Consider the following 21,472-nt stretch of genomic DNA (forward strand, 5'->3'; position numbering starts at 1 on the left):
TGCTCTTCAATGCAGAGACTTGGGCTTCTCACCCTGCTTCAGACTTGGGCTTCTCACCCTGCCACAGCATGCCGGGCTGTCTACAGCGTCACTTGCTAAACACAGTGTGTGTTCCTGCGGTGTTAATTTTACTTGCTTGTGAGCTATTTCAAGGCTTATTTTTATGTATTGGAAAATAAACACACATAGATGGTGGAGTAGAACGCAAAATTCCTGTGAATTTTTAAAGCCAAGAGAGCAGATTGCAAAGAATATTCGTGATGCTGGTGCTGGCTTCTAGCAGCACTCTTAGGCCCCCTGGCTCTTGCCCTGCAGTCTACTTGGGGGGGGAAGGTCTCAGTCTTCTTCCCTTTGGGAAGGGGGACGGGTGGGCAGGAGGCTCCCAAGAAGGCCCCTCAGGGAGTGTTAGAGGCTGAGGTCTGGGGTCTGGGGCACTCACCAGTGGGATGTAGTCGAAACTCTGGGTCCCTGGGCTTGACTCTGGAGCCTTGGTCAGCGGTTTGTTCAGGAAGCCCTTGGCTGCCCGAGTCAGCAGCCTGGACTTGCTCAGACTCAGCCTGTGTGGGCGGAAGCGGGGAAGAGTGGCCAGAGCTGTCCCCTGGCGTCCCCGGTCATTCCACCCCACCCAGTGCCCGCTCAGCTGCCCCCAAAAGTCAGGGCCAGAAGGGACATGACAGATGGCTTCCTCCAACTTCCTCATTTGGTAGCTGGGGAAACTGAGGCCCAGGGAGGGGAGCTTGTGCTTCCTGAGTCACTCAGTGAGTTAGCGGCAGCCTAGATGACGAATAGGTGAGGGTTCTTTCTGGGGCCCTCTTCCGATAACATGCTCTCGTTCAGCCCAGTGGCCAGAGAAGCTTAGGCTAGCTCTCCCGGGGGATTTGCACCTGCACAGAGACCACAGTGGTGGAGGTGGGGGGCTTCCACAATGTGAAGACTGGAAGGCGGTATATCTGGGTAAGGGGGCCTTCTCAATACCCTTCAGATTGTTCATTTTTGTCTAAATGTCAGGTTGGACCTGCTTTCCGCCTTCCAAGCAGGAACGGCCCTGGGGAAGCAGGTGGTGGCACAGCTTACCTTGAGGGGAGACCCCACGTACCTGGATCCAAAGAGAGAGTCTGAGGTCTTGAAGGAAGAAAGGGTATTGGTGGCCAGACTGCGCAGGGGACCTGGAGAGCCATAGAATGACAGCTGGGGCATGACAGACGACCCTGTCCACAGGCTTCCTGCCTGGGGTAGGGGGAACAGAGGCCCAGAGAGGAGCAGGGGCCTGCCTCCATCCCTGGGGGATCCGAGCTAACTGTTAGACTACAGGATTGCTTTTGGTCCAGGTGGTGTGGGAAAGGATGAAATACGTATGTCCACGTGTAAGAAATAGGCCTCTGAGTTTCCATGGCCAGTGGCTGTTGGTGTCTTCTGGAAGGTTACCCGTGGGGGACAGTGATGGCTTCACATCAGCCCCTCCCCCATCCCTGAGAGGGGGACATTGAGTTTCCTTCCCTGGCACATTGTGGAGGCTTCTGAGCAGGGTTAGGTGGTAGAATGGTCCCTCAGCTGGGAATCGGGAAGTCCGATTCCAGGCCTGGTGTTGTTACTAACTTGCTGTGTGACCTTGGACAAGTCCCTTGACTTCTCTGAGTCTTAGTTTCCACATCTTTAGATTGAGGGTACTCCTCTATTAATCTCACGCAGGGGTGTTTTGAGGAATAAATGAACCACTGAGGACTTTGTTGAGCTAAGACACTCTCTTGGCCAGTGGGTCAGTCACTGTCCCTACCTTAACTAAGGACAGAGTCAGCTGACCACCTACTCACCTTCGGAAGCAACGTACTTCTCGCGGCCCGGGGACGTGGTCTCACCAAAGGGTGCAGTGGGGCTTTCTTCCTCATCTACAACAGATGATGAAGCCAGTGAGGCCCGAGCTCCTCTGGCCTTCCCTCTCTCACTTCTCAGCCCCCCAAGGAGAGTGAAGGTCCACATCCACACTATGTGTGGGGTGGGCTGGGAGAGCCTGCTTGCGTGCGCCTTTGTCTTCCAGAGATAACACCCCTGGTCTACCCTAAGAGTCCCACGCTTGCTCTCTCTCTCTCTCTCAAAATAAATAAATAAATTTATTAATTAAAAAAAAAAAGAAAAGAAGGGATTTGTGATTTTGAGGGACGCCATGGGCCACCAAGAACTGAGCTATGGAGAAATGAAAAGGTAAACAGAAACTTCCTCTGGACGCGAAGCCCAGCTTGCCTCAGGACTTACAGCTGCCCCCACCCCTTCCACCACCACCGCCGCCCCATCCCCAGTTTGGGAGGCCCTGAGGGACCAAAGAGCTGGCAGAGCTTTTTAATTCTGGAGTTACACATTCTTCTACCCCTCACACACTGTTCCTTTTTCACACCATCAATGTCTGTGAGAACTTTCGCGTTCCTCAGGTAAAAACTTAGTACGATCTGGGTGTCTGGCCTCGTGGCCAGGTGGGACTTCTGATGTACTTCCCATGCACAGGAGGAGGCCAAGATCCTCACTGAACGTGAGAGGGCGTGAAGGAAGCAGGGGTTAGGACCCATGCAGCAGTTAGGCTGTCTTTGGAGGGACCAAAAGACATGCACGCATTCAGGACACAGAGAGTTAAAACTATTCCTGTGAATGAGTGCCAGGTCACAAAAGGGTCAACTCATGGACACTTAAGGACCTGACAAAATCAGGCAAAGGCAGAAAGGAAGCTTCGGGAATCCTGAAAGCAGCAGATGGTGGGACCCAGACAGATGGAGCTGCCTCTCTGCTCCTCGCTTCCCCTCTTGCTTATTAGGTTTCCTGGCCTTTGGTGCCTGAGAGGACTCAAGAGATTGCAGCTGAGAACAGCCCCGGGGCTGGGCAGACTTTGAAAGGGGGGGGGGGGATGGTGTGGGCTCCCCGCAGCTCTCTCAGCAAAGCTGTGTTAACGGTGGTGGTGGTGGTGGCGGCGGCACATGAGCCTCCGAGAGTCTTGTCTGGGAGGCCTGGCCTCACCTGGGCTCTGCAAGGGGACCCAGAGCGCAGACTCAGAGCCTGGCTTCTGGGAGCCTGGCTTCTGGGAGCCTTGGACACCGGGGTGCCTCCCAGGCTTAGGCATAGAACACACATGAGGCAGCTCTTACTTAGGTTCTGGAATTTGCCATCTCCTGCTGCCGAGTCTTCCCCGAGCAGGGTCTGAGATCGTCCGAAGCCAGCAGCTGGGCCTCTCCTCTGTCGGGTCAGGACCTGAGAGCTGACCATCCGCCATGCGGCACCTTCACAAGGATAAGGAGAGGGGGTCAGTTGGGTACAACTGTGTTCGTCTTTGCCTTTCCCCCAGGTCAGTCACTTGTCCAGAGGCAGAAAGACATTGTACAAGGTAAGACCATGAACTTTGGAGCCAAAATGACCTGGGTTTGAACCTCAGTCCCATCTCTTAGTAGCTGGAGGGGGTGCTAGCCCCTCTGTGCCTCAGTTTCCTCATCTGGAAAAGGGGATAATAACCTTGCCAGGTGCGTGCTATTGCCAAGACGACGCTCAGGAAGCAGTAATGTTTTCTAGTTAGTTAAAAGGCTGGTTTTCTCAAAACATCCCATTTTTCATTCTCTCCTAATTTGTGGTCTCAGAGACCAAGGTTCCCCTTCCTCTCCCACAGGGCAGGCCCCTGGAGTCGCAGGGCCTCAAACAGCATGTGGATAAAGAGAAATGAAGCTATAGCACCCTTAAGTGAGTTTTTGGGAGCTCCACTCTTGGAGGACAAAAGTCTGTAAACTATTCCTTAAAAAAAATGAGGAGTTTGGGGCGCCTTGGTGGCTCAGTGGATTAAGCCTCTGCCTTCGGCTCAGGTCATGATCTCAGGGTCCTGGGATCAAGCCCCACATCGGGTTCTCTGCTTAGCGGGGAGCCTGCTTCCCCCTCTCTCTCTGCCTGCCTCTCTGCCTACTTGTGATCTCTCTCTCTGTCAAATAAATAAATAAAATCTTTAAAAAAATAAAAAATAAAAATAAATGAGGAGTTCTACGGGGAGGTAAGTTTGGAAGAAGCTGCAAACTAGAGTCCCTTCTCTGAGCCTCATGATGTATGTTAACATACTAAAGGCTCTGACAAGTTCTGCAGTCAAGAAAACTGTTGAGCTTTATACTAGAGTCCCTTCTCTGAGCCTCGTGATATATGTTAACATACTAAAGGCTCTGACAAGTTCTGCAATCAAGAAAACTGTTGAACTTTATTTAATCCAGTGCTTCCTAAATGTATTTCCTAAACTGGGCCTTCCTAATTTGCGCAGAATGGCCGTGCTCAAGACATGCACTTAGGGTCCTGGTTTCCTGAACTACACTTTGGGAAGTACTGATCCAGGTCTTAGGGGGCTGTGGGACTTAGGTTAAGACATGGACCAGCTCTCTGAACCTTCCAGGCTGTGTGTGCTACAGACGCTAGGGGGATGGTCTGAGACGGGCAGGGAGGGAGAGAATGTCATTTGGGTTGACAAAGCCCAGAGAATGAAAATATGCCTAGTGCAGCAACAGTCTGGGCCGCTGGCCAGAGCCCGAAATGAGAGCAACCCAAGGAGGGAACAGGTCATCGATGGTTTTGGTGCCATAGATAAAAAGCAGCAGGAGAGGAGGGAGACAGGAACAAGGAGAGGCACATTTTGTTTTTAAACATTCTTTCAGGAGATCTGCTAAAAAAAAACAAAAAAGAAAAAGGGGAAAAAAGGAGCTGCAGAGGGTAGGAAAATGTAATTCAGGAAAGAAAAAGTACATATAGTTTATGTACCTATGAAAAGTATCTCACCAAAAAAAAAAAAACAAAAACCTAAAATATTCCCCAGAGAGAGATTCTTCCCTTGCCTACGAGCCTGGCAGCATTTAGAAAGACAAGCAGCACACAGTGTTGGTGCAAAGCCGACCCCCTGAACAACCTTTGTAGTCAGGTCACTTTGAAAAACTTTAAAACTCATCCCAGTTTTAAACAGGCAGGCCTTTTGATCTGCAATCTTACTTCAGAGAGTTAATTAGCCCCAAGGAGATAACCTGACAGGGGCATAAAGATGTTCTTTGGGGGCGCCTGAGTAGGTTAAGCCTCTGCCTTTGGCTTGAGTCATGATCTCAGGATCCTGGGATCGAGCCCCGTATTGGGCTCTCTGCTCAGCAGGGAGCCTGCTCCTCCCCCCCTCTGCCCCACCGCCCCTCTCTGCCTGCCTCTGCCTACTTGTGATCTTGTCTGTCAAATAAATAAAATCTTTAAAAAAAAAAAGATGTTCTTTGCACCATAATTTACAATAATCAAGAGGGGAGTAAAATGAAGGTCTAGTATCTGGGGGGCTCATGGAAAAGGTTCTGATAAACGTTAAGTGGTAATTGAGCGGGTCAGGAGGGAGTACAGACTCTGCAGCCAGGCCACGGGATTCCAAGCCCAGCTTTGCCTCTCACTGCTGCGTGACCTTGGGCAGGGAGCTTAGCTCCCTCTGCTTCTATCTTCCCACCTGTAAAATGGGGGTAATAATAGCATCTACTTTGCAGAGCTGTGTTGAGGATTAAGACATTCGATGTAGATAAAGTGCTTTAGAATTCTGTCTAATTGATGATGAATATAGAAAACCCTGTAGCTATTGAAGTGGTGATAGACATTCACCTTCGTGGAAAGATTTTTTTTTCCACACCCACATTTGGTAGAATACAGCACCTATCGGTATAATCCAACTCATGAAAAATGATCTGTCTTTTGACTTCATAGAGAGAAGTCTGGAAAGATGGTCACGCCAAGGAGGTAAGGAGGTACTCATTTCTGGATGACTGTCAAGTCCAGGCATTTTTATTTATTTTATGTCTTTCTGTATTTTAGAATTTTCTATGGAGAGTGCACACATTGTCCCAATTGGAAGAATACAGTAAAGTCCTATTCCTTTGGTGGGAAAAAGGGAGTGGGGGTGGTTTCATTGTCCTTTGCAGAATAGTGGGTAGGGGTTCACATACCCACCACCCTGTGGTGACTGAACCATTGGCCAGGGGCCTTTTTGCTTCTGGGCCATTCTTTGTACCCCTCTCTGCGGGTCTGCGCTCCTTTGTGTCCCAGTTCCCCTCTGCCAGCCAAGGGGGGCTGCTTGGCCCTCAGAAGAGCCCATCTGCCTTACCAGAGTTGGGGTACCCCACCACGGTGGGCAGGTACCGGCTCTTGCTCACGTCCACAGGCATGAAGACTGTATACTTGCTGATGACGTTGCAGGCTTTGCTGGTGTGCACAGCGTTCGCCTGATAACGGCGGCTGGACCCTGCGGAGGGAGAGGCTGGGGGTCAGTGTGTGGACCCAGAAAGTCCCAGCTGACCCAGGAATTCTGGAAGCTAAAAGAAGGACTAGACCAGTGGTCTCTGTCTTTGGGATTCCAGAAGCCCTTCAGATCAAAGGGTTTGTGCACTTGCCAGTTAAGGACATTAACCCCCGCCCCCAAGATTATTAACCTCCATCATCATTTCATAAAATGAGGACATTTTAATGTAAAAGAGCTAAGACATCTAGGACAAAAAGATAGCTATACCCCTTAAATAACTTGAGTGTTATTTTTAAAAAAATCCTCTAGGGGTACCTGGTGGCTCAGTCAGTGGCCTGAGTGTGCCACCCTCAATCTTGGGGTTGTGAGTTCGAGCCCCAGGTTGGGTGTAGAAATTACTTAAAAATAAAAGCTAAAAGCAAAAAAGCAAAACCCCCAAACCCTCTATGCCACCCGTATTGTCTATTTTAATTTTGCTGCTATCCGATAAAAACTTTGCTGCAGGATTTCACAGGTCCCCTGGCAGGGTGGGGACCACTGGTCTGGCCCATTGGGACAATCTTGTAGAGAAGATTGAAAACCAGAGAGGGATAGCAGAAAACACAGGGTCACACAGCGAGTTAGTAATGGCCCTGGGATCAGAACTCTCAGGATGCTCTGACCTCCAAACCCAAGTTCTTCCCACAAAACAGGTGAGCAGTCTCCAGAGGGTTGTGTGTTCTCTGTATCTATACCGATCTATTCTCAGTGTGCACCATCGTGATCCCAGGAATCACGGTCTTAGGAAATTTTGCCCCAATTCCTGAACTCCGTTAGTTCCCCGCCATCCCTGTTACAGGATTTCTTGGATCCCTGTATTTCTTAATAGGACAGTCAGGCCAAATGCAATCAATTAATTGTGCGCGCAATTATTTGATTCATGTTGGCTTCCCAGCTAGTGCGTGCGTTAAGGATTGGAATTGTGGTGGTCACTGCACTGTTCAGCCTCGAGCCTGGCCCCAAAATGATCCAAAATCAATGAATGGCGTTGAGGAATGAGTGAGTGGACCAACTAGGTCTAGTGGGTTCTGTACTAAGGTGTGGTCCCAGGGGAGCTGGTCAGGGGCGATCCGGCTGGCCCCGTTGTTCTGTCTCTGGAGGCCTACGGGGGGCGCTGCAAGGAGACGCCCTGGGAAGTGAGAAGGAATGGGTACTGCAGCAGACGGGGAAAAGGAAAGAGAGGAGAGGACAGGACAGATCACCGGATCACCAGATCTCCAGATCAGCGGATCACCGGAAGGGATGGGAGGGGTGAAGGAACCCAGGGCTAGCCGGGAGGCATCTGGGGGCTGGGTGACCGGGCGGGGCGAGGGGTGGCGGTGATCAAGGAAGGGATGGAACCCTGGGCTCAGTGTGTGTGTGTGTGTGTGTGTGTGTGTGTGTGTGTGTGTGTGTGTGTGGTGGGGGGCAGGGGAGGTGGAGGTTGGGGCTGGTAGTGCTGGGACCGTGGGGAGTCACCGGGAGGCAATGGTTCGGGGTGGGCGGGCGGTGGAGAGGGGGCGCGAAGAGATGGAGCACTAGACAGTGGCGGGCTGTGGGAAGAAGGAAGTTGCTGAAGCCTGGGGAGGAGAGCAGATCACCCTTGGGTGGGCCAGGAGGAGGGTGGGGCCTTCCGCGGGACCTTATGGAGGGGGCAGGGCCCGAGGTGGGGAGGAGGAGAGAGGATCACGGTGGGGGCTGTAGGATGGGGCGTTGGGCGGGGCTGCGAGGAGGGGGCGTGGCCCTGAAGTGGGGAGGGGTATGGGGCGGGGCTTCGAGGAGGGGCTCCCGGAGGCCGTCCGGAGCCCGCTGGCAGCGGAGCTCACCTGGCTCGATCTCGCCTTCGCGCTGCGCCAGCTGCTCGAAGTCGCGGATGATGGCGCGGGCCGCCAGGTGGTGGAAGGTCTCGCTCCACAGGTCGGCGTCGTGTGCCCCTCCCCGCTCCGGGCCGGGGGGCCCCAGCTCAAAGGTCACTTCCCACTGCAAACGTTGACTGTCACGCAAGCCCTTGACCACGGCCTTGCCCAGCACCGGGCCTGGAGTGGGGGGCCTGCCCGGATTGATCCGCTCCTCGGACTCTGCAGGGGGCTCCCAGTCCGAGGACGTCTCAGTCTCGAAGGCGGAAGGGTGATGGGACGGTTCTGCGGGCAGAGGGACAACCAAGCGGTGCTCTGAGCTGGGGCACAGAGGGTCAACCCTCAGGGACGTCATACCTCCCCAGGGCTCAGACATCGCGAAGCAAGTACAGTCTTCTTCCCCCTACCCTCCACCTCGAGGAACACATGACTTCTTCCCTAGGGCAGCTGGATGGTATGGACCTGTCCCCAACATGGGGCAGACCCACCTCCAGGAATCCAGTACCTGAGGTGGCCAGATAGGGTGGGGTGGGGACACTTGGGCAGTGAAGAGTGCAGCCACAGGGACATCTGGGAGCCTCACAGCCAGCCCAAGGGCCAGGTTGGTCCAGGAAGATCAGGATTTGTGAGGTTCTCTGGCACCGAAGGGCCTCTCCACCCCCCTCCCCGCCAAGGGCACAGACAAAGGCGTTTGCCCTCAGTCCTATCATATGAAGCTGGGCTACAGTCAAGAATTCGTCCCTGTCCCCGATCAGGTCCTAAACCCTGTAGGCACTTACCCAGGTCCCCAGGGCTACGTCTGTCTGAGGCAAGCTTCAGGCTAGACCCAAGATCTTGCTCTTTCATGGGGCTCCAGGTCTGGGTCTCCTGGCTGGAGGGCAGGCTGGGTTGGCAGCCTTGGGGCAGCAGAGAGGGCCTTCGGGCCCCTGGGCCCCGGAGTTTGGGGCCCTGGCTCAGGTCCAGACCACTGTTCAGCAAGGGCTAGGAGTGCAAGAGGGAGGGGTGGAAGCTGAGATCCTGGTGGCTGCCCCTTCCCTCCACCCCTAGCCACAGCTCTTTCTCAGGGCACCCCAGGTCCTATAGTACTGCAGGCCACATAACCTACTCTCCATTACCCATGAGAACCATCAACACAGATAATCCCAAAGCATGGATACAGCCCAAACCATGGAAAACTGTGAAAAATCACATACCAGGGATAATATTCTAAACCCACTCTTTTTTTTTTTCCATAAAGTTTAAAACTTTGTGTGTGTGTTGGAAGGAGGCTAAAATTATCAGCCTTTTCCTTATGTCTTCTCATATGTCATGCTTAAAAGGTCTTTCCCACTCAAAAAAAATCTAGAATTTTTATGATTTATTTTTGTTTGCTTAAATCTTTGACTCACATGAAATTTATTTTAGTGTAAAGAAATAGGAACAAACCTTTTCCTTGGTTTTCCCAGTAGTACAGATCTCAACACCACTTCTTAAATATGGTTCATTCATTAAGTTTCTAAGGTTTATCAATCCCCCGCCTGTATCCTGTCAAAGCTCACATGTACATTGGTTTTATTTCTGGACCTTCTCTTCTGTATTGTGGATTTAATCTGTCTGTTCTTGTGCTGGTACAAAAAACACCAAAAGGCCTGGGATAAACTGGGAAATATAGCTGCAACACACATGACAAAGATCATTTTCAAGAAAAAGGTCTTATAAATCACTGCGGCAGGGAGGCAGAGGGAGACTATGGATTCAGGGTATCTATAGGCAATACATGGAAAAAGTATCCAATAAACCCATGAAAAAAATGCTCTGCCTCATGAACATTGCTCTAAAATAAAATAAGTTATATGATTTTTTTCCATCTTCCAGATTGGCAGATATTTAAACATTTGATTACGCCTACTGTGGCCAACTGGGAGACAGGGTTTCTCTTGTGGACCGTTGATGGGAGTATGAACTTGAGGCACACCTGTGGGAGGACACTTTAGCTGTGTGCTGTCTAGCAACATTAAATGTGCACAAGCTCTTTTGACCCAATGATTCCATTTTTAGAGGTTCTGTGGAAATGCACAGGAAGTGAATATCTATGTGCATGTTTGTAGATTCGTTGCAGCGTTGTTTGTAAAAGTGAATCTTTGGACATTCTCAAAATGCACATCTAATGGGGGTGACAAATGAGTTATGGAAGATACATGCAATGGAATGCCACACAACAAACACTGAAATGAAAGAGTCAGATTTCTTCATACCAGGGTGGGAAGATGTCCAAGATCAAACATATCTTAAAAAAGTAAATTGCAACCGTTCTGTATTTTGACTGTGGAGATAGTTACAGAACTATGCGTATGTCAAAACTCACAGAACTGTTCACCAAAAAGAGGAATTTTACTGAATACCAAAGAGAGAGAGAGAGAGAGAGAGAATTAAAAAGACATTAAAAGAGTAAATTAAAGATTTGCGTTTGGATTTTGGAGATATCCAATTATCATTGGATATCTCCAAAATCCAAACGCAAATCTTTAATTTACTCTTTTAATCCAATGATAATTGGATATAATTGGAGATTTGCAATGTGATTATGCAAAACACATATGTGTGTTTTGTGTGTGTGTGTGTGTGTGTGTGTAGTATTTTTGGAAGGAAACATTGAAAATCAGAGGGTTTGGGCACAGGGAAGGGATAATTTTTTTACTTTATACCTGCCTGAACTGTTTGAGGGTTTTTCATTGCAAACTCTGAGTAAGTAATACATACTTACTTACATAATTAAAGAATATTAAATTAATTAAAAATGAATTTTGTGCCTCCGGGAGCACATATGTTTGGTAGGGGGAAGGGGGTGGGGCAGGGGCAAAAGGCACTTGCAGGGTGAAACAGAAAAAGTGCCTCTCAGGTTTTTAGGTCAACAGTTAATCATCGAGGTTTTCTCATCTCTATTAGGTATTTACTGGGAAGAGGATTGTGTCTCTCCATTAGATAGGGGCTCCTTAGGGCAAGGGCTGGGCTCCTCCTTCCTGTCTCCTCTGGGCCTGAGGTCCTAGAGATGGTACAAGGGTGTGGGAGAAGAAAGGGACTGGTCATTGGTCGGATGGCCTTGGTAGGAGCTGGTATTCAGCTGGATCCTGGGTTCCAAGGGGTACTTAATCCCTGTCTCCCATCAGAGGCTGGGATTCCCCTCACCCCTGCCCTACCATCATCAACACACTGAGAAACAGACGCTGCTACAGTTTCCATAGCAACGGATTAGTCTAAGATTCAGCCTTTCACCCAGCCAGAGGCTTCAGGGAGGGTGTATGTGTGTGCTCATGTGTGTGTGCGTGTGCTGGCATGTGTGTGTGCGTGTGCAGGGGAGAATTAGATTGGAGAAGAAGCTGAGCAGGCGATCAGAAAGACATGAGCAAGGATGGGCCAGGAGCAAGCAGTAAAGAACAGATGCTAAACTTCCCAGACCTCTCACCAAGGAGAGTTGCATTTAAAGGACACCTACTGTATACCAGGGGCTGCACCAGGCATTTCCTCTCCTATCAGCCATTGCCTGCAAGTCTTCCACTTAGAGTTAGCTCCCAGTCAATGCCTGCTGATGGCAGTTAGCTCAATCCGCTGTACAAACGACTCTCCCCATTTCCTAGATGGAAAAGTTGGGGCTCAGAGAGGGTAAGCAACATGTTTGAGGAGCAGAGTCCACCTGACTCCAAGGTCAGCGTCTTCTAGCTGCATCAAGTGATTCCTGGTTAAGCACAGAGAAGGGCTCGCAGGGACAAGGTGGCAATATCTCTCCCCTTGGGAACTAGAGGAGCTTATGGAAAGGCAGGGAGGGATGGCGATGGTGGGTGGAAGGGGAGAGCGAAGGGCTGCTTTTATGGAACCGTCACTTACAATGACAAAGCTGCATGAAACCCATTATTAAGAAAGTGGATAAAGTATGCAGATAATAACAAACACCAATTTGGTTTAGGGCCATGTTTCTCTATCTGGTGGTTTTACCCTCTTCCCCAGGGACATTTGGCAATGAGTGCAGACTGGTTTGGTTATCATGGATGAAGGTGGTATTCAGCTGATCGAAGCCAGGGATGCTGTCAAACATTCTACAAGACACAGGACATAGCCCCTTCGAATGAGTGTCAATGGGGCTGCTCCTGGCCAGCTGGGAAGTATTGTGTGTGGAGAATGGGTGATGTCACTGAATACTGGATACCATTATTATAAAGAGGCTCAAGCAGATCAAGATCCAGAAAAATGAGGAAGAAGACACTCATTTTGCAGTATAAATAGTGGACCTTGTGGCTGAAGCAGGAGGCAGCTCTCTCCCCAGCTATGGTCTCTCCAACTCCAACCCGCCCTGCTCAGGTACCTGCAGATCAATCTGCCACCAAGGGTCATCTGTGATGCTCTGGTTGGTGAGGTCCTGCAGCTTGGCTTTCCGAAGTGGGTATCTCTTGGCAGGCACTGTGGGGTCGCTTGCTGTGGGAGCCCTTGGGGAGGGCTTGTGGTGGGTGATCTGGTTGGTGCTGTATGCCCGCCGTCGCTGGGAGAAGTCTAGAGCTGGGTAGGGTGGTGACAAGGGGAGCCAGCAGGGTGGGGAAGAGTGGAGAGAGAGAGAGAGAGGCCTGCATGCTCCTTTCCTGCTTGGAAACTTCTTGCATTACCCACTGTTTGCCTGCTGAAATATTTGTAGATGTCTCACCAACCCTGGCATTCAAAGCCTTACGTAAACTGGGGTCCTAATCCATCTACCCAGCTACTGTCCTTTCTGCTCCTTTTTCAGTGTACCCTATGCTTCAAATGTAAGAGATGAGTAATCAATTGCGATGTCTTTTCTAGGTGTCACATTTCTACATCTTTGCTCAGCCATTTTTTGCAGCCTGGAATCTCCTCTCCCTTCCCACATCTAAGAAGCAGTGCCCTCATTATGTCTCTGTTGATATCGTCTAACAATGTGTTAGACATCTTGGGACCTCCCACAGCTTATTAAACTTCACTCTGGTCCCTGTCACTCTGCTTCTATCAATATTAGAGCCAATTGTATCTCTTCCTCTAGGCAGAGAACTTCTGAAAGACAAGGATTTATGTTTGCATCATCTTTGTTTCCCACTCTGTGTTTGGTACTTAGCCTTAGTAGGTGATCAACAAATGCCCTATGAATGGAAATTAGCACCATAAAGAGTGCAAACAGCTCTAGACCTGTCTGTACCTTCCTTCTTGCTGGGTTTCATGAGCTTAGCTAAGTTGCTTAACATCCCCAAGACTCAGTTTCATCATCTGTAAAATTGGTGAACTAGGACCCATCTTCACAGGTGCTAACTATTCAGTGAGATGGGTTCTATAAAGTGCTCAGCACAGAGTAAGTGCTCAGTAAAATGTAGCAATCATGGCCTCCCTGGAAAAAGGAGTGAAGACAAGGAGCAGCAGACTAACCAGGATTAGTGGTGGCATCTCCAGTGGTTGGCTGGGCATCTTTGGGCTGTCTGAGGTTGAAGTGTGACCCCATGCTCTTGGCAGAGTTTCTGGCGTCTGGGCTGGGCCCCTCATCCTGGGATTGGTAGAAGACGGAGCTACTGGACCCCTGGGAATGAAGCATGCTGTATCGTCTCCTCTTGTCCTGGAAGGAGGCAGAGAAAAGAGGGCTGGGAGTAGATGTCAGAAAGAGCATTTGTAGGGGAGGCAGGGGTAGGACAGGAGGTGGGAGACATTCTATCTTTGAGGATCTGGAATAACAGGAAAGTTTTTTCTTGCTTGAGTCATTTGGGCAGACTTCCATTTAAGAGATGGTGAATGGAACTGACTCTTCATAACATTTATATTGTTTATATTTTTAATTATCTTCTTTATTTAAAAGAATTTTTAGTGTATTCTAAATGCCACTGCTGTCTCCAAGTAGGTAACCAAAATTAACAAAATGAACCATCTGTTCCTTCCCTTCCATTCTCCATGATATAAACACACATATATATAAAACATAAGAGCTTTGGGGGTAATTTTTATTTTACAAGAAGTGGACTATATTACCTGCATTTATCAGTATCTTGGATTTTGCACTTAAAACATTTTGGAAGTCCTATATATCAGCCATTCTTTTAAACCTTTGACTGTACAATATTCAACCACTCCTTATTTTTAAGACTTTGCTTTGGGATCCATTTTTTTTTTAAGATTTTTATTTATTTATTTGATAGACAGAGATCACAAGTAGGCAGAGAGGCAGGCAGAGAGAGAGAGGAGGAAGCAGGCTCCCCCGCTGAGCAGAGAGCCTGATATGGGGCTCGATCCCAGGACCCTGAGATCATGACCTGAGCCGAAGGCAGAGGCTTAAACCACTGAGCCACCCAGGCACCCGATGGGATCCATTGTTTTTGCACCATAAAAAATTGCTGCAGTGAATCCTTTGACATAAATCCATTGCATCACTTTTATTTCTAGGTGTTAGTTTCTTAGGACAGATTTCTGGGCTGAAAAGTTATGTATTTCTAATTTCATTAGTTATTTCTAGATTGCTTTCCAAAGAAGGGAAAGTCATACTTAAACCACAATAGGCAAGGATACCCTTCCCCAAGAGCTGTGTTAGTATCAGGAGAAAACTTGGCCAGTTTTATGGGTAAGGAAAGGAGAAGGCTTTTATTTGATGGTTCCTTCCAGTGGTAGAGTCTGTTGATGATCGGATGCCTCCCAGACCTCCAGGAAGGGTCTAGATTGTTCAAAGACCGACCAACATTCTCTTTAGCATCTTCTCCCTGCTTTTGAACTCCCCGCTCTCCATAACACATTAACCATTACCCCGACCGTGATTCTTAGGAGAGTGTATAACATTCTAAAAGCTGGAAATATCACACACCCATTCTCACTTCTCTTGCAAGATTGAAAACACCTTTAATACAGAGCCCACCCTGGGGAGGGGGTGCCCAGTTGAGATGGCCGTGTGCCATCCCGTTCGCCATATTCCTCATCACCCCTCTTGCCTCTCTGTGGACACCGTGATAACGGCTGTCCTTCATGGTGTTTTCTACTTTTATTTTTAGAAGTTCATTTTATTCATTTTATACCTGCCAGTCCCTTTAGGCAATGAGTTGGTGACTCCTGCTTGAAAATGAAGCAAGATGACAAATCCTTCAAGCAGAAGTGGAGAGACTCACTAAAGAGGAGGGATGGGGGAACTTCAGGCAATCCCCCACATTTTAGCATGAATTCCACCTTCCTTTGAGAAGTTCCTCACTTTTATCTCACTTCTGTCACCACATACAAGAGAATGATTCGTGTGAGTAAAACACAAACTCATCTGAGGAGACGTGACCTGAATAGAGCTTTTAGGGAAAGAAACCTGAGTGCGGTTGTTCTGAACGGAGTTGTTTGTCAAAAATCAATTTGGGGAGATTATGTCAAATGTGGGGACCTGGGCCTTATGCTCAAAGACTTTTATTCAGTAGACCTGGGTTGGAGCTTGGGTTCCGCATTTTTTTTTTTTGGTAAGTATTTTTAAAATGAAATTAAAATGTATTTAAATTCAATTAACATATAGCATTAGTTTCAGAGGCAGAGTTCAGAAACTCTGCATTTTACTTTATCTTTTAAAAAAATTTATGTATTTATTTGAGAGAGAGAGAGTGAGAGAGTGAGCTGGGGGTGGGATAGGAAGGGAAGAGAGAATCCTGAGGCAGACTTCCTGCTTATCATAGAGCGCCTTGTGGGATTCAGTCTCGGGACACTGAGATTAAAAACTGAGCTAAAATCAGGAGGTAGCCACTTACCCAACAGAGCCAGCCAGGCACCCCTTGGGCTCTGCATTTTAGACACGTTCTCCCAATTTTTCTGCTGCAGGGGATCTTAAGAACCACGTGTTGTGAGGATAACATTGACCCAAGCAGTGTCATCTTGACTGCGTGCCTACGGTCAGGCAACCAGACCCCACAACTGTAAGCCTAGACCCAATTACTTTCTAGAGGCTACCAATAGCCTTTCCAGCTAAGGGTGGCTTTGTGGGCATGGTTCTGGAGCCCCACTGTTATGGAATGTCTAAGATACTTACAGATCTGGGATGGGAGATGTATAAGGAGGCATCACACACAATGCCATATCCCACCAGCCGCTCTCCGGGGAAGAGGGAGCTGGTGCTCACAGGTGAGATCAGGACCTCGGTGGTCTCAGGGAAGACCCACTCCACAGTTACATCACTCAGGACTGGGGCCATGGCCTTCTTCAGAGATTTGATCATCTGTTGGGCAGGGTCAGAACACAGGTCGTTGAGCAAGGACATGCACAGAGGAGGAGTACAAAGACCATAGGGATATGAGCATGAAGGGGTGTGAGCAGAGAAGAAGACACACTAGGTCTTGTCCAGCAGTGAATATGCCTCTAGCTTTTTAGACTACTAGAATGTCAGAGTTGGAGCAGAGCTTGTTTCTCTAAGCTTAGCATTTTATAAGGAGGAGATCTAAGACCTAAAGAAAGGTTGTGACTAGCGTGGGACCCACAGAAAATTTGTGTCAAAGCATGGGACTGGAGAGTGATCTTGAGCAAATTAATTTGCCTTGCTGGGCCTCTGTTTCCTTTTCTGGTAAAGTGAGTAATTTTCAACTCTCAGTGTAGTTGGGAGAATTAGCTGAGATACTGGATTTGAAGTCGCTACCTCATGATAGGTGTTCAATAAATGACAGCTGTGGTTAAGCATCACCTAGGCTGATTTCTTCAGATATACTGCAAAGTTGGGGGAAAATGACTTGGGAATTGTGAGAGCCATAAGGGTGCACTCCCACATCTCCTTGAGGAAGACTATGATCTTTTGCTGCAAGGAATGCAGTTAGGTGATAGTCTCCAGATGCAATGCCCCAGCATTCAAGCCAAGACCACACCTCCCTGTGGAAACCCTTCCACAATGACTGAGCTGCCCAGATATTGGTGCAGGCATTTCAGCCTGATTTGACTGCCTAAAGGGTAATCTTTGCTCCCGAGGTCCCTGTTGGGTTGGCTGAGACCTTGCCAGACTTGCAGTGTGAAGCCCTCCCTGCTCAGTCCTGCTTCCCTCCTTTCCTTTCACAGGTATGCATGGGTATTACAGGCTGAAGAATTCTCCTTCCTGCTTCTTCCTCTTTTTTCTTTCACAGATATTATCCCCCAGTGGACTTCTTGTAGTTATGAACTTCTTAAATCCTGCTCTGTCTGTGGTTCTCTGGTTCCTGGAGGATCTGGACTGACCCAAGGATTTTCAAAGAGTTGGGTTATTTGTGCCAACTGTGCAGAAAATGGAGACATGACTATAATTTCCTTGATTTCTGGGTCCTTTAAATGCTTCTGAGCCACCATTTGTCATCATCAGCAATGTGGCCAGAAATGACCCCAAACACAACTCCATAACCACAGACGCAGTGACTCGGAAGCCCCAGTCCTGCCCGTCCGGTGGCTGGAGCATGTGATCCAGTGGCTGGAGACCTGTGGGCATAGTGTCCTCTACTGACTCCAGTACAGTGATCCTGGGGACTATCTACTCTGTGGCCTCTACCGCTCTGATTGTCACTGGGGTGTATAATGGCCTAGTGGGGAGCTCAGACTTGGGTGAAATGAAATCCCAACCAATGAGTTGCTGTATGGCCAGTCTGGGCTTCTGAGGTACTGGCACCAGAACACAGTGAGCTCCTTTTGCCTACCTTGGGTTGGAGCCGTTCCCCCTCCACCAGAAACTCAGCACTGCCCTTGGATACAGTGGCCAGCCCTCTCACCAGTCTGTGGCAGACGTTGGGTCCAATTCCAAAGCTATAGCACCTGGGAGAAGGGAAAGAAAGAGGAGGCTACTTCCCATCCTCTGTGTCCTCTTTGTCCCTTTTGTGGGGAAAGGGACCAAGCATGAGTGAGGAGAGCGATCTCAGAGCTGATCCTAGCATCAGGCAGAGGGTGAAGAAGAAGGCAGAGAGCCATCAGTAGCCACCAACATTCACAATAACCCATTAAATCTCACCCCAGGACAGAGTCAAAGGAGCAGGAAGGACATCGTCCCCCCTAGGCTGCCCTTTGGGAGCTATACGCAGAGGTGAGGTGCTATCGCATCCCATCTGAACTCTTGAGGGAAAGAGGCAAACTCTGAAGTCAGTTACACCAGCCACCCTGGAAACAAAGCACCGTAGGAACTAGAATTCTCTCCTTTCCTTCTGGCATCCTCCATGATGCCCCAGTTCTGGCACCCCCCAGCCCAGGACAGCCCAGGATAACCAAGGCCTAGACCTTCAGCCTGTGCCCACCTGGTGGAGAAGGCATGGTTTCGCAGCAGTTCTAGCACCTTGCCGGTGTTGTTGACGGCACCATCGGTGATCAGGAAGAGAAGCCGTGGGTGGCCTCGGCGCACTGGCTGACGGATGATCCACTTGAGCGGGGAAAGAATGTTGGTGCCCCCCATGTCAGCACGCATTCTCTGGATGTTATCACAGGCCATGGCCACGCTCTCCTGCAGGGAAGGGCCATGGAGAGGGAAGATAGGGCCATGGAGAGGGATCCCCGTATGACACCGAAACTGTAAGTCCTTGGAGGATGAGTACTTTGTTTCCCTAGATCTTAGCCGGGTCTCACTGAATTGACTCATGTTCCCGATTTCATCTCTGTCCCATGCACAGGAAGAAGGATAGCCACTCATTAGGTGTGATTCTGCCCAATAGCAACCCCTACGAATGCCCTAAGTGCTGTTGTCCATGGTTTGTTAACTTACAACTGTCTTCCTTTGTTCCTCATTAAAAATATAAACACCTGTGGAAAAGGTAAAATGGCAAGCCCTGACTGCTTAGCACAAATGAGGTGTCCTTTTCTGATGAGCGAGGCAGGAGGTCTGTAATGGTAAGACCATTACACTAGAAATCTTAAGACTCAAATTCTAGCCCTGCCTGTGGTGCTAAATCCCTAGATTTAGCGCCCAATGTGGGCTTCAGATTCCCTTCCTCCTGGATCAGCATTGCGGAACCCGACTGCCCAAGGACTCCTGGCACTAGACAGCTATCAGATGTTCTGCTCCTGAGTCATGAAGATGCTCTTCCAACATCTATGCTTGGGTTAATGGCATGTATCAAAAGTCTTGAAATGGATATTTACCTTCTGAGCCAATAAGACTAAGGAGTTATCCCAACGGAATCATTAAGGATGGGTGTGGAGTCTTCGCTACAAAGATGACTGAATAGAAAAATATGGAAGCAACTAGCAAGCTCAAGTAGGGATTTAGTTCAACACTAAATACTAGGCAGCCATTGAAGTTATTGTGTAGATTAATATTACTTAGATAGAAATATGCTTATGATAGACTGTTGTGTTGGAAAGTTACAGAATGGTATGGCAGATCTATTACTGTCTTTATTTAAAATGCGTGTAAACACACAGAACAAGGTCTGGAAGGATTTATACGGAGCTCTTAATGGTGGTCTTTCCTTTTTTTTTTTTTTTCTGATGTGATCATGGGAGACCTTTTATTATCTGGTTTTAAAAATTGGGGGATAATCAATATATATTATTCTAGTATTTTAAAAACCTCTGAAGTTATTTTTCATGGAAACATGTTCTTCCTTTCTCTCTACCTTCCCTTACATTCTTTCTTCCTGTTCCTAGACCTGGACAGGATAGGCTCCAGTTTTGAATGTGCTGCTAGGGCCTCCATCCTCTTGTTCTAAATTGTCATTGGAGCCTTGTGAGTTCTATTCTTAGCCCCTCTCCCCACCTACTCATTCCGTAACCCCTTACCATTCACTCCTTTAGCTCAAACTTGCATGAATGTCTCGTTCTCTTGAAGCAGAAGCAGGATATATCCCCTCTCTACCCCTTCCCTCTGCCCTCTCTCCGAGCACACCCATAATTTTCCCCCCAATGGTCCTTATTAAAAGAGGAGGAATGTCAGAAGATGAGATGTCAGCTAATGGCCTACCCAGAGAGAACCTCTTGAGTTCTCTGCCGTGGGCATCACTGAGTTTCTACAAGGCAAGGGGTGGGGCGACAGCTGAGGCAGGCCTCAGTGTTACCCACGCTTTCTTTTTCTTCTTTCCCTCTGCTCCTCACCACCCACCCATTCTGGACCCAGCCCTGCCCTTGCCTTACCTCACTGTAGGTCTGACTGGAAGGGAAGAGAGTCTTAAATGTGGATCCAAACCCAATGACATTGAAGAGACAGGCTGGCATGAGGCTCTTAAGAGCTACCAGCATGGCATCCTGGCAGGCAAGAAAGGTATTTTTCAGAGTTTGGGAAGGAGCTACTGGTATTGCCACCACCCAGCAGCTAGAAGCAGCCTCCGCACAGGCTTTCCCCCCTCTGCCCACACCCAACAGTGCCTTTGCCCTCAGATCAAGAAATTTGCTGACAGCAACCCGAGGCTGGACCAAAGCCATCATCATAAAACTTCTCATCCGTGTGGCAAGTCTGACTTCTCAAAGCCCTTCTATGATGCTTGCCAGTTCCATTTCACCTCCTGTGGACCCTGAGAGGTAGGGCGAGCAGGGAGCACCCACTTCCTTCTGCAAAAACGAAATCGACATCCAAGGGGGGAACGTGGCTGGGTCCGGGGCACACCGTGGATGGAACAGGCTTTCGTCTAGGCCCTTCTGCATCCGACGTGCCCTACCAATGGCTAACGCTCCAGTTAACAAGTCTCTCAGGAGCAGTCGCTCCAGCTCGTATTTGTTAAACACCTGGGAGACAGTTTACATGCTTTACTTCATGTCATCCTCACTGTGAGCCTTGAGGAAGGCACAATGTCATCCCCATTTTATACAAGAGGAAACTGAGCCACAGAGAGGGGGGATGACTCATTCGTGCACATTTTGAGAGTAGCAGAGCCAGTGCTCTAACGCGAGTCTCCGTGCCTCCAGAGTCTGGGAACATTACAGGGTGCTAACCGGCTTAACTCCGCACCACTAAGAGCCCTTGCTGAAGTCTGTCGAAATAAAAAATCACAAAGAGGAAAGGTGGGGGAGATGGCAGGAGGGATGAAGATGATGATGGTGGTGGTGACGATGACAGTCGCAGAGCGCAACAATAAATATCAAGCTGTTACTCTGTGCCAACCGCCGTGTTAAGCACTTTCCATTAATTATCTGCTTTCACCTCTGTAACATGTATTACAGCACAGTGAAGAAGAAGATACATTTTGAAGTTAGACATCTGTGGTTTTAAATCTCACTTATACCATTACTAACTTGACCCTGGACTCGTTAGGTCACTCCTTGGAGCCTCAGCTTGGCACCTAGTAAACCTTCAGTAAATGGTTACGATCACCAACCCCATAAGAAACATTAATAGCAACACCTTTGTTCTACAGAAAAGGAAACTGAATCTCAGAGAGTTAAGAAGTTGCATTGGATCACAAAACCGAAGAACAGAACAGCTTTTAAAACATAGCTCCAGGCGGGCACC

At 48.8% G+C, this 21,472-nt stretch overlaps 1 protein-coding gene across 3 annotated transcripts in view; it reads right to left on the reverse strand.

The window, feature by feature from the left end:
• Positions 1-21,472, reverse strand: part of VWA5B1 (von Willebrand factor A domain containing 5B1) — a 57,551-nt gene that overhangs the window by 2,983 nt on the left and 33,096 nt on the right. For all 3 annotated transcript variants that reach the window (XM_032302165.1, XM_032302163.1, XM_032302164.1), the window contains 13 exons: positions 20,161-20,271; positions 18,333-18,535; positions 17,745-17,859; positions 16,130-16,315; positions 13,528-13,711; positions 12,464-12,654; positions 8,907-9,108; positions 8,098-8,412; positions 6,119-6,256; positions 3,129-3,260; positions 1,812-1,886; positions 1,097-1,166; positions 440-557 (listed from right to left, as the gene is read on the reverse strand). In XM_032302165.1, the coding sequence (XP_032158056.1) occupies positions 440-557; positions 1,097-1,166; positions 1,812-1,886; positions 3,129-3,260; positions 6,119-6,256; positions 8,098-8,412; positions 8,907-9,108; positions 12,464-12,654; positions 13,528-13,711; positions 16,130-16,315; positions 17,745-17,859; positions 18,333-18,535; positions 20,161-20,271 (2,040 nt within the window). The remainder of the gene's footprint in view (positions 1-439; positions 558-1,096; positions 1,167-1,811; positions 1,887-3,128; positions 3,261-6,118; positions 6,257-8,097; positions 8,413-8,906; positions 9,109-12,463; positions 12,655-13,527; positions 13,712-16,129; positions 16,316-17,744; positions 17,860-18,332; positions 18,536-20,160; positions 20,272-21,472) is intronic.

Source organism: Mustela erminea, chromosome 10 (genome assembly GCF_009829155.1).
Source record: "Mustela erminea isolate mMusErm1 chromosome 10, mMusErm1.Pri, whole genome shotgun sequence".
Lineage (NCBI taxonomy): Eukaryota > Metazoa > Chordata > Mammalia > Carnivora > Mustelidae > Mustela > Mustela erminea.